The sequence below is a fragment of the Pezoporus flaviventris genome, unplaced genomic scaffold (genome assembly GCF_033815535.1).
Source record: "Pezoporus flaviventris isolate CSIRO_AGI_PZ_B2104156 unplaced genomic scaffold, CSIRO_AGI_Pfla_v1 ptg000041l, whole genome shotgun sequence".
Lineage (NCBI taxonomy): Eukaryota > Metazoa > Chordata > Aves > Psittaciformes > Psittacidae > Pezoporus > Pezoporus flaviventris.
In genome coordinates, this window is record NW_026892589.1 from 7660501 (window position 1) to 7675335 (window position 14835).

The 14835-nt window shown below is 43.1% G+C and overlaps 1 protein-coding gene across 24 annotated transcripts in view; it reads right to left on the bottom strand.

Moving 5' to 3' along the window:
* Positions 1–14835, bottom strand: part of FBRSL1 (fibrosin like 1) — a 533464-nt gene that overhangs the window by 5868 nt on the left and 512761 nt on the right. For 14 of the 24 annotated variants that reach the window (XM_061466075.1, XM_061466087.1, XM_061466085.1 and 11 more), the window contains 8 exons: positions 13922–13972; positions 12885–12980; positions 9476–9547; positions 8875–8913; positions 7951–8022; positions 6528–6660; positions 2403–2480; positions 541–624 (listed from right to left, as the gene is read on the bottom strand). In XM_061466075.1, coding sequence (XP_061322059.1) covers positions 541–624; positions 2403–2480; positions 6528–6660; positions 7951–8022; positions 8875–8913; positions 9476–9547; positions 12885–12980; positions 13922–13972 — 625 coding nt within the window. The remainder of the gene's footprint in view (positions 1–540; positions 625–2402; positions 2481–6527; positions 6661–7950; positions 8023–8874; positions 8914–9475; positions 9548–12884; positions 12981–13921; positions 13973–14835) is intronic. The other 10 variants (XM_061466078.1, XM_061466098.1, XM_061466080.1 and 7 more) reach the window with 4 other exon arrangements.

Consider the following 14835-nt stretch of genomic DNA (forward strand, 5'->3'; position numbering starts at 1 on the left):
AGAACAGTCACATGATTTTCCTCCGTCAATCTTAAGCTGATTTCTGTTGCGCCATGAGATGCAAAAGCATGCTCTCTTATGTGTGGCTCTCAAGCGTGTCTTGCCTACAGGTAAGATGTTTTTGAATAATTTTTATACAGGCAATTTGAACTTTAGACAATGGGTACAGAGGAAGTCTACACGCTGCATTAGGAGAGGTATCAATAGCTGTTCCACTATGCATCTTCGCTGTTGAAAGGTGTTACTTTAGATGCCCATAGGGACCCAGAGCTCAGTGGGTTCTTGCAGCTCTAGCACCTCTAGGAGCACACAAGGTACCAGCCTTCAACAGTGAGGAGACAGAGCACAGCTAGTGATATTTGTGACATGCAGAAAAGCTCCCACCGCAGAGACCTGGAAATCTTAGGTGCAGTGTTTTCAGATAGGAGAATGGAGGTTAGGAATTAAACTTCTTTAAAAACTACCACCAGCTGCTGTAAATATTAGCATGTGGCTTTTCTGGAAGGCATGTTTGTCTGCAGTAACCCAGCCAGTACTTACTCAGAGCATGACTGCCTAATCCTCCAAAGGCATTGCTGCCTAAGTTCCCAAGGCCGCTGAAGGTGCTTGACCTGCTAAATGGATCTGGAAAGGCAAACAGGGATTTAGCAGGCATTTAGCCAAGAATGCTGGAGAATGAAATGCACCCCTCCCCTTCTTAACGGTCTGAATCCAAGTAGGATTAGGCCAGACTTTAAGCTGATCCTTCTCATTGCAAGGTTCTTTGCACAGAAAATTCCCATCATGTTAAAATGGAGAAGGGATTCAGTGCTCTGCAAACAGGTGCTGTAATAAACTTTTGTATGCCAGTCAGAGGGGAGCTAGAAATTAAGGTCTAATAGCTGAAATTAGGGTGGTTGCTGCTAAGCCTTCCTTACCAGTACTAATAGTAGAAGCATTGCTGTTGCCTTGAAAGAAGAACCTCAGCAGGCTCCTCAGTCAGCATACTGAGGGGATGCATCGTTTCACTCTTTTCTCTATACAGCCTTCCACCCTCTTTGTAATAGTGGATAGAGACAGTCTTAAGCTAATTGCTATGGATATATACTTTGCTACATCCATCCTTACACCAATTAACTCTGGCCTGTTTGTGCCAAAGTTCTCTCCCATAATGGCTTCCTTGATCCCAGTGGTGATGGAAATAATAGTGTAGTCTTAGGAGCTACTATGACAAAGGGATGGGAGGGCTGCAGCCTTTGAGGCAAAAGATGAATATTGTCTTTCCTCATCAAGTATCTATTTGGTTACTGGCACTTGTTTTTATAAAAAGTCCTGCTTTTCTTTTTTTTAATATAAAGATTCCTCTCTGAGTGGATACAGCCAGACTCAGGTTTCTGCCCTCCAGAGATGGCTAGGGGTTAAATCATACCAGTGTATTCGTTTTCTTTCCTACTGGCCATCTCTAAACAACTCCTTCTGCCTACTGGCTTCATGACTGCCCCTTTAAAGTCTTTATCTCACCATATTACAGGAGCTATTTTGCTCTCTACTTCCTCATGGATATCCTTATATTTAAAATACCAGTGCAAATAGCACAAATAGCTTGGATCTTTAAGCAAACAGCTCTTTGCTTATTTACTTATTTTTAAATAGCCATTCTTGCTCTTTCCCTTTGACATCAAGTAACTGAGTGACTGTAGAGATACACAGTTAATTTTGACAGAGTGTTCAGGAGTTGATGTAAATCTGGGTATTTGCAATAGAAAAAAGTCTACCAGGTCATGTGGCATGCCACATGTACTGATTGGATGAGTGTTACTAAAACATTAATCAACAGAGCTTGAACTTTAATTGGCAATGAGCTGCTTGTGAGCTTCTAAAATGAGGAAATTTGAGAAAATCAGGCTCTACTTACTGCCAATTAGGAAACTGAAAGCCTGGCAAAACGTGCAGAACAGCAATTTGCCAAGAACTGTTCACTGAACTTTATTAAAGAACCTAGCCAAGAACTCTCATAGGTGGGAAACAGCATGGGAGGAGCCCATTTTAAGCTGTGGCTTGTTTGAGGTACCTTTGCATACATTTCCCCCATTTCCTTGGGCACATTCAGCAACAAAGAAGGGCTCTGAAGGTCACATTTCAGCTCCTATGCAGTGTCTCAGCAGTGACAGACTTGACTGCTCTGCAATGCCCTCTTGCAAGAGAGGGTCTGCTAATCCTGCTCCTTCTTTGGAGGAGAGCAGAGGGAATGTGCTGGGAAGCTGGCATGGGTGAGAACCTGGCTAGCTTCTGGTTCCTGAGACAGTTTAAACCTCTCCCTCCCCTCGCGCTACAGTGCCTCAAGGCAGGACCACACTGGAGAGCCAGAAATGCGTCACACGTATAAAGGTATAAGGGTGAAGGCACAATTTACTGACACTTACCTGCCAAGTGGTTAGTGGGCAGGAAACTGCTGTGGTGAGGTGAAGGACCAAACGGGGTGGTGGCTGGATGTGTCGCACCTGTGAGAACAAGGTCTCTTTTTAGTTCAGTGGCAAGCGACTGCTTGCATACACAGAGGTCCTGGCCATCACATTCAGGAATCAGATACAAAGGCACAGGACAGGCTTGAACACAGCAAAGGCAGGGGAAGACCCTGAACAACAGCTGAGTGAGATATAAGCAGGATTGCTCAGAGTGCCCTTCAAAGGAGTCTGTGGGCACTAGGAGGCAGGAGGAGACCTTGCCTGATGCGCTGCTGCTCACCTGTAGTCATGAGGAAGTCAATCTCTTTGTCTGGCATTTTCAGCCATTACTCTGTGTTTACATTAAAAAAGGTCAGCCCAGGTTATGGGCCCAGACAGAAGGTGCTCAGAAGTGACTGATTAGAGTCTATATGGAACACCAGTTAATGACAGGCACGCAGGGAACATCAATCATGCCTCTCCCATGAGAGCTCCATCTACGCTCTCACATCTGTCTCTGCATCCACAAGCTGCGGTTCCCCCCCCCCCCTCCATCTCCTTTCCTAGACACTACTCATTGCCATGGAGCCATGCTACCTCGTGGGAAAGCAGCACCACTGCTGAGTATGCTGGATTACATTAGGTTGAAGCAAGGGGCAAGAATGGGCTGAAAGAAGCTGCTCTGCCCTGTATTTCAAGGTGGACCAGGCTCACACAGAAAATTCTGCTCTCCTTTCAAAGCAGAAAATGAGAGATTTGTTTCCTTTGCAGGCAGACACATGCAAACCTGAACAGGCTTGCAACCGCAGTGTGAAAAGCACTGATGTCACCTGCCACTGGGATACATGTTTTTTGGAAGAACATTAATTCCCATGTGTCCTGCAAATGACAGTATGTCTGGGCAATCTCATGGGCCCAGCTTTTGCTCCCTCAAGTTAGTAGAGATGATTTTCAGGATGCACCTGAAATCAACTTTTGAATATTTATGTTTCAGATGTGAGTGACAAAATGTTTCTGTGGCTCCAGTATTACACTGACAAGACCAGCCCTCTCCAACTGTTCAGACTATGAATGTCCTTTTGGTGCCTCCTCCCTGCCAGTTCTTCCACCACTGCAGACAAAGCAGAATTAGCAACTATCCTAACTTTCAGATGCTGCCTGGAGGCAAACACAACTTCTGCCTCCCTTGCAGGAAGCAAGACTTGCCATACCTGTGCATTAACTATCTCATTTTGTTAGAAAGTAGTCATTGCACACAATGACAGAAGCAGCACTTTCCCAAGGATATGTTACATCATGCGCAAAACAGACCAACCCCTAAATAAAGATTTTCAGTGCTTGTCTTACGTATTTTGTTGGTGAAAAGTTAACTTCCCTTACTGGGAAGTAACAGGTCAACTCTAGGAAGTATCAGCATACTAGGCATAAGCGTGGGCTCTTCACTAACAGCTCCCTTACCCAGTCACTGCTTTCTCAAATGATAACTTTCCACTATAGAAGAGAGGATTACAATCCTTCTCCTCCCACCTGGCACTCAGCAATCCAGTCATCTTCACCACAAAAACTTCTCCTTGTCTGTGGCCCATATGGGTGATTCCCACCAGAGGCAGACCTGCTCCTCCAAGCCACATCAAATGCATGTTTCCACCGTATGACATCAGTGCTGGTAATGCTATGGAAGGTCACAGCAAAAGTGGGGGGAAATGGAGAGAAGAAACTAAAATGCACAGGACAAACTGTATCCCAAACACAGCCCGAACAGTGTTTTATGGAGGTGCTGGTCAAGTCCCTGATCTGGTCTTGGTGACAGCCCAACAACAGACAGCCACTGTAAAATGCACTCGTGTTCAGAACATGAGCAGACTATAAAGCTGGAGAGGGAGACAGCGCTGCACGTCTCTCACCAGCTTGGGCACCACAAACCTAAGCAGCCAGAAAATGAGTTGAGGAAACTTAAGAGAGACCACGGCAACGAGATCTGGAGTTATCTATAAACATTCTGACTGCTCCAATGCTTCAAGACGGATGGAGACTGTCATCTTTCTAATCCTTTAAGATTTCAGGAGGTGTATAATGGATGGGAGATTTCTTCAAAGGAGACGGCTTACAAACTCAACTACACGGGCTGATAATAAAAAATCCTCCGGAGAAAGCCAGGAGCAGCATTGCAGGCTGTCAGGTAGTTATTAAATATAGCGTCTGCCAGGCAGCCAAACATCCGTCCTGCAGACAGGTGGCCCTAAGATAACTTATGTCTCCCACAGTAACTAGGCAATGCAGCAGAACCAATGATTCACATCAACTGCACGCTTGCTGGATAAGGTGAAAAGAATGCCTCGGATATTGCAGAGTAAAAGATTTATTCATCTATATATTACTGCTGCAATGTTTGTTCACTTTGATAGCACTCTTTACCTAGATGTACCGTGCGATGGCTCTTGTGACTAATATAGTCACAGACAAGTTGCTGTAAGGTTGTTTATCTCTTGTGAAAGTTTTTTATTAATTTGCCTTCTTTACTCTTTCTATTTCATACTATTTCCCCTCTTGCTTGTATGAATGGAAAAGCAAACCATGCTGGCATCTTTAGGAGAAAAATAACAGCCTCCAATAGCAAAATCATACACAAAACAAGATTCTTGTAATGACAGCACAGGACAGACTAAGGACTGTGATTAGGAAAGAGCTGCCATATGAAAACTGTCAGAGGTTTTAAATAAGCTGTGCTTATGCATCCAACCAGATGCAACAAATATCTTGGCCCTGTACTATAAAAGTAATTTTACAGAGACCAAAGTACAGGGCAGCATCCTACAATGTACAGCTAGTATGAGCACTGATTGTATGTGGTAGAAAAATGCATTTGATGTTTCAGAATTTCCATTCAGATAAGGGAAAAAAAGACAGACTGAATCACTGGTGGGCTTCCTGAAGGCTATCTGATGACTGTATTTGAAACTCAGTTCTCACAGAGGTTTCAGTTTGATTCTTCTCTGTTGCTTTTCTGTCATACTGAGGACAGAATTCAAACCATTTCTACTCTCATTCAGTTCACGAGGGCTGAATCAAGGCTGAATATGACCATGTCTGCACTGAGTTAGAATAAGAGCACAATACTGCCTCATAAAAACAGATTAACATTAGGAAAGAAAATACATTATTTGCTAATTAATTATACACATAAAGAACTCAAGTTACATCTCCATCAATTGATACAGCTCATTCAGAAAGCAGATTTTAGCACCTCAAACGCAGAACAAAAACCTGAAAAAGTCTAGGGGGAAGATTAAGCCTGGGAACAGAGCAAAACCAACATTTGGTAGATTGACATCGACATGAATCTACAGTGACCTCCAAAACCAGAACGTCAGAGTTGCAGTCTCCTATGGTCAGAGCCATTGAGAAGACTGCAGTGGAGCCTACTGCACTTTGGTAATTACATTAATCGTAATTGCTTCTCCAACAGATTGGAAAGCAATTGATCAAGGTAAACTATTTAATTCTTTGGGTTTTTAAAATCCAATATGCCATTTTAAGCCTTAAAGACTGCTGGACTTTGTAACACATAGTGGGTTTATATCTGAAAAACAAGCACTTCACAAACATGTTCTGTGATATTTTCAATGCTGTTACTGGAAGCTTTCCTTTTACAGAAAACCCTTATTTTCAGAAAACAAACAGAAACTTGGTGAGTGGAGGAGCTGAGAAGAACATGGCAAATATAAAAGCAAGAAGGAGACCGAGGCCACTTCCAATCCTGCGCAATGGAAACATTTTCAAGTGTTTTGTCAAAATCACTTTTAAAAAATCACTCCATAGCCCATTAATCAGGCACACAAGAACCAGCTGCACAGGCTTGAATGTAAGAGCCAACTGCTGCAGCTCAGCGTCGTGCATAGGATCCTGCACTGGAGGCGGTGGAGAGCCCAGCCCAACTCTGAGAGCCCCAGTCACAACAGTTGTCAGTGTCTCCACACCCTCTGAACTAATCTTGTCTGCTTCCATTTCTGAGGCATACATATCTGTACAGATACACATCACATATATTGACTGGTTTTTGCTTGTTTTTTTCTCTTTCTTCTACAAATGATGATGTTCCCTTACCTGTGGTAGAAAACAGAGGCCTGGCAAGATCCTGTGGATAATGGAAGCCTGGAAACACTCCAGGGGCAGGAGGTCTGCTGAACAGGTCAAGTTTACCACCTATCTCTAGCTTGTGGGGATCCAGCTGCATTTGCTGTCAAATGATATAAAAACAATCTCATTATACACTTCCTTTTTTAAGGGAGAAACAGAGAGGGAGTTCAGGCTCACTCCTGCTTAGCCCTGCCAGGGAGAGTTAGCGAGAATGACAGCAGTGTCTCTGGTCACGTACTGCAGTCATGCTCTGACAGCATTTGTAAGGCCATTTCGCTCCACAGCCTCTCAGTTGCCTGCCTCATTCACATGAATAAGGTCTGAAGTGAGTTCTCAGCCCCTCAGCATACACAGTGGAGCATGCAAGATGATACACTGAGTGTGCTGCACCCTAGGATCAGTTGGTGCTCTCAGCCTGACAAGAAACATTCTGCAGGCAGAAAGCTGCCAGCAGAAGTCTTGAGAGAGGGGTGATGGACTTGTCTGTTTTGCTTCTCCAGTTTGGAAAGAGTTCCTAGACTATGCCCTTCTTGCAGCTAGCATAGCTCAGAATGCAGACAAGGGACAAAAGGATAAAGAAAACTATGAGGCTCCTCCAGAGGCTATATTTATCCCTCCCTTACAGACAGCAGCATGGTCAGAACTGCACCCAAGTCCTGTAAGTCTCTCAATAGCTTAAATGTGATATACTTGTTTATTTAAAAAAAAAGGACATAAATCACTTGTAGAGACACTAATTACAATGCACCTACTTAAGCACTGAATAATCTTCATTAATGGGACAAAAAACTACAGCAGGAGCTATGAAAAAAACATAATAACAGTCCCATTATCGACTATTCTGCCTGTCCCAGGGAACTTTGAGTCTGTAACAGCACCCCAGAGTACCTACATCTTGTTACCTCTTGAGCTGTAACAAGAGGTTACAACTCCTCCCTCTGCCCATCATCACTGCAGTGCAGAAAGCCCAACACCGCCTAACACAGTAACTATCCATCTACTTGCCTGCTGTTTTCTAATATGCTCTTCACCATATTGGTCATTTCATTACCTCCTCCCAAGGAGGTACCAGTACAGAAGGGGAATGACGTTAAACATACATGCTTTGTAAAAAAGATAGATCTGGGGCAAAACTACCCTCTGCCTCCATCTCTTCAACTCTTTCTGGCTGTGCACTTAGTATCTCTTGCTCATTTTGTTACCCTTCAACCCAATTCCTCTGCCCTCAGATAAACTTTATGGTTGCTACAGTAAATGTTAAAGCACTGAAAGTGTTAGTTAATCAATACAGCCAAGCTTGAGAATCACCAACAGAAACTGCTTCCTGCTCATTACTCACTAAAACATAAGCCAGAAGACTTGGCTTTGTTCCAGAAACTGTCTGAATTACCTTTATCTTTTGCTGGTGATGGTAGATCTGCCAGGCAATCTGTACATGAACCGCACACCACTTCCCGGGTTTCTGCAATGGAAAGCACAAGAATTTAGATTAATTTATACGTTAGCAATCTACATCAGATAGAATGTTTCATTTCCCTTACTGTCAAACAGGCAGCTAAGCAATGAGAAAGGCTGATTACTAAAATGGCACAATAGGTGATCAACACTTCTATGTGTACTGCAGCAGATGATGTTTAAATTCAGGAAACAAACAGGAAGAATGGGGGATATCTTTCTCATCTCATGGAGACCTGAGATGCCTGCCTGTCCTACTTGCACTCTCCACTTCCCAAATGGAAATAAATGGCAGCAAAGGCAGGTATGCCATGCTCAAGAGAAAGCAAGTAATAGTTAACAGTTCTGTTTCTGAAAAGAGCCCTGTTCATTCATCCCTGCTGCACCGCAGGCCAAGTCATGCGTGGTTATTATGGCTACTTGCATTTGAGGAGGAAAAGGGTACAGACAAACAATCACCAGGGATGAGCAGGGCCACAGCTGAACAAGTTACTGTTTCACAGCTGAGCTGTGGTTCTCGCTGCTGGGTGGCTTTTTTGAACATGAGAAGCACAAATAAAACTCACAGACCGAAGCCACCATAAATCTGATCACTGCTGAATGTCTGTCCATGCTTACAGTCACTTATTTCTGTGACCCTTATTTCATACTGTGGACTGTTAATGTACATAAAGGGATGCAAAATAAGGTTGGGATTCAACCTAAATGTTATTAATCAGAAGCAGTTAAGAGTTTACGATGACATTTTGCTTTAAATGAAGGATAAGCATGACATTTTCTACTAGGCATGTTAGATTTCAAAAACGCATGCACACTATTTGAAGTGCGTGTATATATGTATATAAAATCCCCCACAAACCTTACTTACTCTTACTGGAGGCCTATAAGGGTCTGACACCTAGGGAAAAAGCAGAAATAAAACAATCAGCCTTTCTAAAACTAGCCAATATACCAAAAGGCGGAGAACTTCCTTCCTCTAAACAGTAAAAGCATTTAAAAAGCAATGTTCCAGAGAAGTCCCCTGTGACACAGGAAACCTAAAAGGTTTAAAGAAGGCTTAAAACTCCTCTTTCATTCCTTGCACCACGCTCAGCAGAATTTTATGATAAACAAAGCAGCTTCATGCCAGCAACTGAACAGTGTGAGTGCTTTTCTGTACATTATAATATTTCTGAAATGGAGCACGTAAAACTACGCTCCAAGCAATGCTTAGGGGAAAGACCTTGAAGGGGGTTCCTGCCCCATTTCCCTCTGACTTTGAAAAAGTCAATACATCTCTCTGTATTCACGACCAGTGGAGGCTACTGATGTCTCACCAGAAAAAGAAACTTCTGCCCTGACTGCTTGCCCCGAGTCTAGGAAGCAAATTTGCTCACCAGCTGCTCTCTTTTTTATGAGCAATCATTGTGTTTACCATAAATCCAGATAAGCTGAAAGGAAGGTTATATATTGTTGCCTACCCCTGGAGTCTTCTGCAGCAGTGTATGGTGGACTGTGCCTGGTCTACCTGCTACATCAATAGGGTTTGAAGTCTGAAAGACAAGAATAGAGCGTGAATAATACTGTATCACACCAGCGGTACATTTAACATCTCTATCTGATGTTAATGGCATTAATTAGTCCATGTTTGTACTGTGCTTTGAACACACATATTGCTACATTAGTGCTAAATGTTATCTCTTACTGACAGCCAACAGCATTTAACCACCATGTCATCTATTATTCTTTAGCAGCAGTAAGAGTATTACAGCAGCACCCCTAAGCCCCAATGAAATCACAACCTCATTGTGCTATGCGGTATGCAAGTAGATGTGAAGGGACAGTCCCTGCCCCCCAAGCTTGTTCTTTAGACAAAACAGGCAGGCAGTAGGACAGAGAATGAGGGGTGGACTGACTCCCTCCATGTTTCAGGCAGCAACCAGTACAGCAGTCAGGAATGGAACAACTAAAGCATCCTAGTCCCATATTCCACCTACTGGACTGCAGCCCCTCTCCAACTGGGGCTAGATAACACAATGGCTAAAATGGCAACAGCCCATCTATTTGCTTTGACAAGACAAAATGAGAAACCTTAGAAGGTGCTTGTGGGTCTTTTATAGCTTTGCATTGTTTATCCCATCATTTTCCAGCAAGAATTAAACACTCCATTGAATGAATCCCTGTTCCTCCTCCGGATCCCACCTGCTGCGCTGCCCTGCCCTATACGATCCCTAAGAACTCGTTCATCTTCTCACCCTGGCATTCCTCCATCTCCCACTCCCAGAGCAACTGCAGCTGGTGCCTCCACACAGCTGAGTGCAGAGGGGTTAAACCTTATTCCCCTAAAGATTATTTCACTCACGTTTTAGGTCAAACTGTACGAGCCATGAATATAATCATGGGGGTGGGAAGAAAGATAGGCTTTAATTTGTCTAAAGCTATGTAACTTTCAGACTCATTAAAAAGAGAACTCTTGTGTGTAGGTAAGTCAATGAACTCCCCAGGCAGAGCTGTGCTCTCAGGGGCTGTCTGACAGCTGAGGTATATGTAAGTGGCAAATAAGTTACAGCTATCATACAGGCAAGAACTTTAAGATCACAACATGTTAATAGCATGGTGTCATCCTGTCCCTCTGTCCCCTGGAGAAAGACGTGAATGCTTCCTCCAGCAAAGTAAACTGAATACTTCTGACCTTTTCAAGTTCTTAGCTTGTGAGAAACGGCCTTCGGGACACTCACTGAGAAGTTTACCGTCAGCCTGGATTTATGCGCAGTGGATTTACATGCACAGCTGTAGGCAACTGACATGGGAAGGGGAAAAACAAAACCAAGACCTCTGCTTTGAAAAGCAAGAAGTGCAGGATTCAGTGTGCCAAAACCACATCATCAGGTCTGTAGCGATTACGAAGGCTTTAGTCAAACAGCTTGGGAGGGAGAGAGCATGAAAAATGAAGCAGTAATGATGACAAGAGTGGCTATGCCTAGCTGTTCAGCTCTGTTTCCTCTAGGAAACTGGAAAATAATGTGCCAAAGTGGCAGATCCATTTTTCAACCCATCCCTCTTTTTTTCAGATGTTAGACTGCATCTAAACATAGCACTGTACAGAGATCAAGTGATGGTAGTGATTAACCATGGCACCAGAGCATGACCTTGTGCTCCTTAAAGTCAACCTAGCACATATTCCATATATCTATCATTAAAATGAATTAAAAGCTAGTTATAATTCAGCACTAAGAACTGTTTAAAAATGTAATGGGTCTCTTTCTTTCTCTCTACGTAACTGCTTCTCTTTGTTCCAATGATATTTTGCAGTGAGATGGTATCTATAAAGCTCTTTAACGAAGATGGAAACCAGAAGAACATGCTATTGTTGTATCAGAAGCTCCTCATTAACAGTAAGTAGCCTTACGGCAAAATTGAAGCCTATCTTCACATCAGCAAAAAATTGCCAATTCCACCTTATCTGTGCAGCTCCTTTGCTTGGAAAGTCAAGTTCACACCCTGACACCTCAGGGTCTGCAGGGACTTCCTGGCATCCCTTGCAAGAATAGCAACAATTAACACTGGTAGGCAACTCCATCAAGGGACAGCTATGTTCTGTCCCTCCTGCTCCCTCTGTTTCGATTAAACTATTCCTTTTCTATGCCTGTAGCTACTTCATACAGAACCTGTGTTGAAAAAAAGCCATTTTAGAGACTGCTATTTGCAATGTATCCAGAAAATAAGGGATTTGATAGACACTGAGGAATGCTCCAGCTTCCATTAAAAATATGAAGTGAGAAGGCTGCTAGAGGCCTTATTTGCAGCAGCTGCTAACTACTGACTTCCACTGATGTCAATGAGACTGCAGAGGGAAGCACACCCCACAGCCCTGCTCGGTGTGATTACAGAAATCACCTTCCAAATGAAAACAGAAACAGCCTGGCTACAGTGCTGCTCCTTCCAGGCTTCTGACACAGCAGCAAAGCTCTATGGAAATGCAGTTCAAGATAAGAAATCTCTAAAATCACAGAATGTAAAGAAACCAAACACATCACCTTACAAACAGAGTAAATGCTCCATTTTCAAACAAATATTACATAGATACAGTGCATATTTCTTGTTTGGAAAGATTTAACAGTTTCTGTACATTCAAAAATAGTTAATAAAAAGAACATGTTGGGGAGAGAAAAAAAAAAGCAGTGCACACCACAGAATTTGTCAAAAATGGTGGTTATCATGGCAACATTTCCAAATGCCAATCAGTGCTAGTTATAATGATATGTTACAGTTGCAGTGCACCTTTCAAACACACTATCTCAAAGAAGCTTGCAGGCATTAATCAACCCTTATAAAACCCACTGCAAGATCAACTTTATAGATGAGGAAGCTGAGGAACAGAAGATTTAAGCGACTTGCCCAAGGTCAGACAGTGTCGGAGGTGGGAATAAAGATTCAGTGCCTTGAAATTGCTCTACCCACTTACAGCAGTCTCTCCCTATTGTTCCCACACTTATACAGTCAATTTATTTTTTTTTTCTGGGAATAAACTCAGTTTATCTTTTGCCATCTCAGACCATTAAATTTATAAAACGATTGGGGACTCTTTGGTCTATCATTAGCTATAAATATTTCAATCAAATAATGCATTTGACTGTATGCTTCTCCTTCAGTTTCAGCTGACCTCCTGAGTGAACCACTATATCCTTTTCCAAGGAATGATCTGTAGCGCCAAGAGAAAATGCCTAAAGTGTTGGCTGGTTTGTGCAGAGGATGCTCTTAGGTGTGCAGGGTGATCAGTTCCAACCCTGTGCTGCACTTGTGCTAGTTAAATCATGTGCTACAAAATCACCAGAGACACGACTCTGAATACAGTAAAAGAACAAAGCCTTCAGAAGAAGAAGTTTGTACCTTCGGTTGAAATGCTCCCTGAAGTGACCCAAAGGGACCTGAATGTGGAAGCATGGGTGGCATTCCAGGCATTGCTGGAGGATAGGTTGGAAAGAACTACAAAAGAAAAAGAGATGCTTATGTCACAGGACAACTTGAACAATAATGGAGGTAGGTGCCAATCCTGGCACACACAAAAATAGTACTGTGTTGAACAAGTGCCACGGTGAAAATACACACTGAATTTGCTTTCAAAATTTGTGAGAGCAAAGCCAAAACTTGAAAAATGCGCTCAACTGATGAATTTTCTAGATAGTGCTGAACAAGTGTGCCTTTAAAATTGGTGGACTATTGCAGGAAGCACAGAGCATTCATTCACCATTTTTAGAGGAATCAGAATAATCTGGGTTTTATGTTCGCTTCTTGTTAACTCTGCGTTTTTTTGCAGTAGCAAACAAATTGACCCCGTTTTGAAATGTGCCCTGTTTAATTGTCAAAGCAAAAAAGAACCACAAGATGCTGCATTGCACACTAACCACAGGCAACATGCACACCACCTTGTAGTTGTGTAGGCTGGGTTAAGTTTTGCTTAGGCCTCTCCTGAGCTCATACAGCAGTTTCACAAGTCCCAGAACATGTAGTTTTTGCGCTTTGGAGCAGTGGGGAGCACCAGGAAGAAACCACCAGTTTGACTTACTCCTGTGACCTGAGCAAAATCTTGTGAGAGAGCCATGCACTCCACGCTGCGGCACTGTGAGAAGCACCAGCTGCAAAGATACTGCAATGACCACTGATTTAGCCATTTGTGCGCATTCCCTGCCATCCCAGGCACAGCAATATAGAGCTGCAGCAGCAAAAATGCAGTAGGCAAAGATTAAAAAAACAAAAAAATAAAGCCCAAAGAAAATTCTGTACCTTAAAAAAAAATAAATAAATCAAGACAGAAAAAGAGCTTTAGGAATGAATGAATCAAACCACTACCGATCAATCGAAAACAAGCAAAAGAAGTGCAAGCAGAACCATTAACAAAGACACCACCTAGAAAGGTAAGCACTCACGTTGGAATGTCGAAAGTAAGGGTTGTCTAATTTGGGAGCGTACTTGTCAAACTGGAAAGAAAAGAGAAAAAAAGGAAACACGTGAGTCGGGTTTCAATAGTAGTGGACACATCAGGATTTCAACACAGACAAATATCACAGCCCATCTGCACAGCATTTAACAGAGCAGAACTGACTGGTTATTCCATTCTCGCTCGTCAGGGAGCTGACTGATTTCCCAAAGCTAATGGAGACAGAAAGGTGCTAGCCCTTGGGTTGTGCTGGGTGCTGCCGAGCATCTCTGCAGAACCCTGTTTGCAGGCACTACATGAAGAGGATCCTTCACTATGAAGAGAGCAGTCCTGATAGCTACAGTGCAGTGAAACACAGTGAAGTTCAGCTCCAGGTCCAGGTCTGAGACTTACCCCTGGAACACTGAACTACATCACACACTAGAAGGTAGGGAATGCTTTCCACTAGACCCCAGCTTCTACTGTGGGGCAACCAATAGCAATTCCCCATTTCCTGAGTTCCTGTAAGTGCCAAAATTGTTTGGAATAGGGCTTAATTCCTCCGGATGCACTAGTCTCTCCATATTCCCCCAACCCCTGCAGAAGAAAGAGCACCCCAGAGAAAAGGTGATTGCTATCGTTTTCCCTTCCAGCATGGGGTTTTAACACCTCCATGTGTGCAGTCTGTGCCCCATATTTATTTTTATGACCATTTGTCCTGTACCACCTTGGAAACAAAACCAAAGCATATATACATTGCATTTTTGAACAGTATGTGCATTCTGCTGGGGAGGAGGGAGTGGGGAAAAGGCAGGGAAGGGAGCTGTAGGACCCCATGAAAAGCTGCTTATTTGGCAAGTCAGCTGCTGTTTCACACTCCTCTATGTGCAGGAGAGTAGATTTGTAATTTCATTAATTACAGTT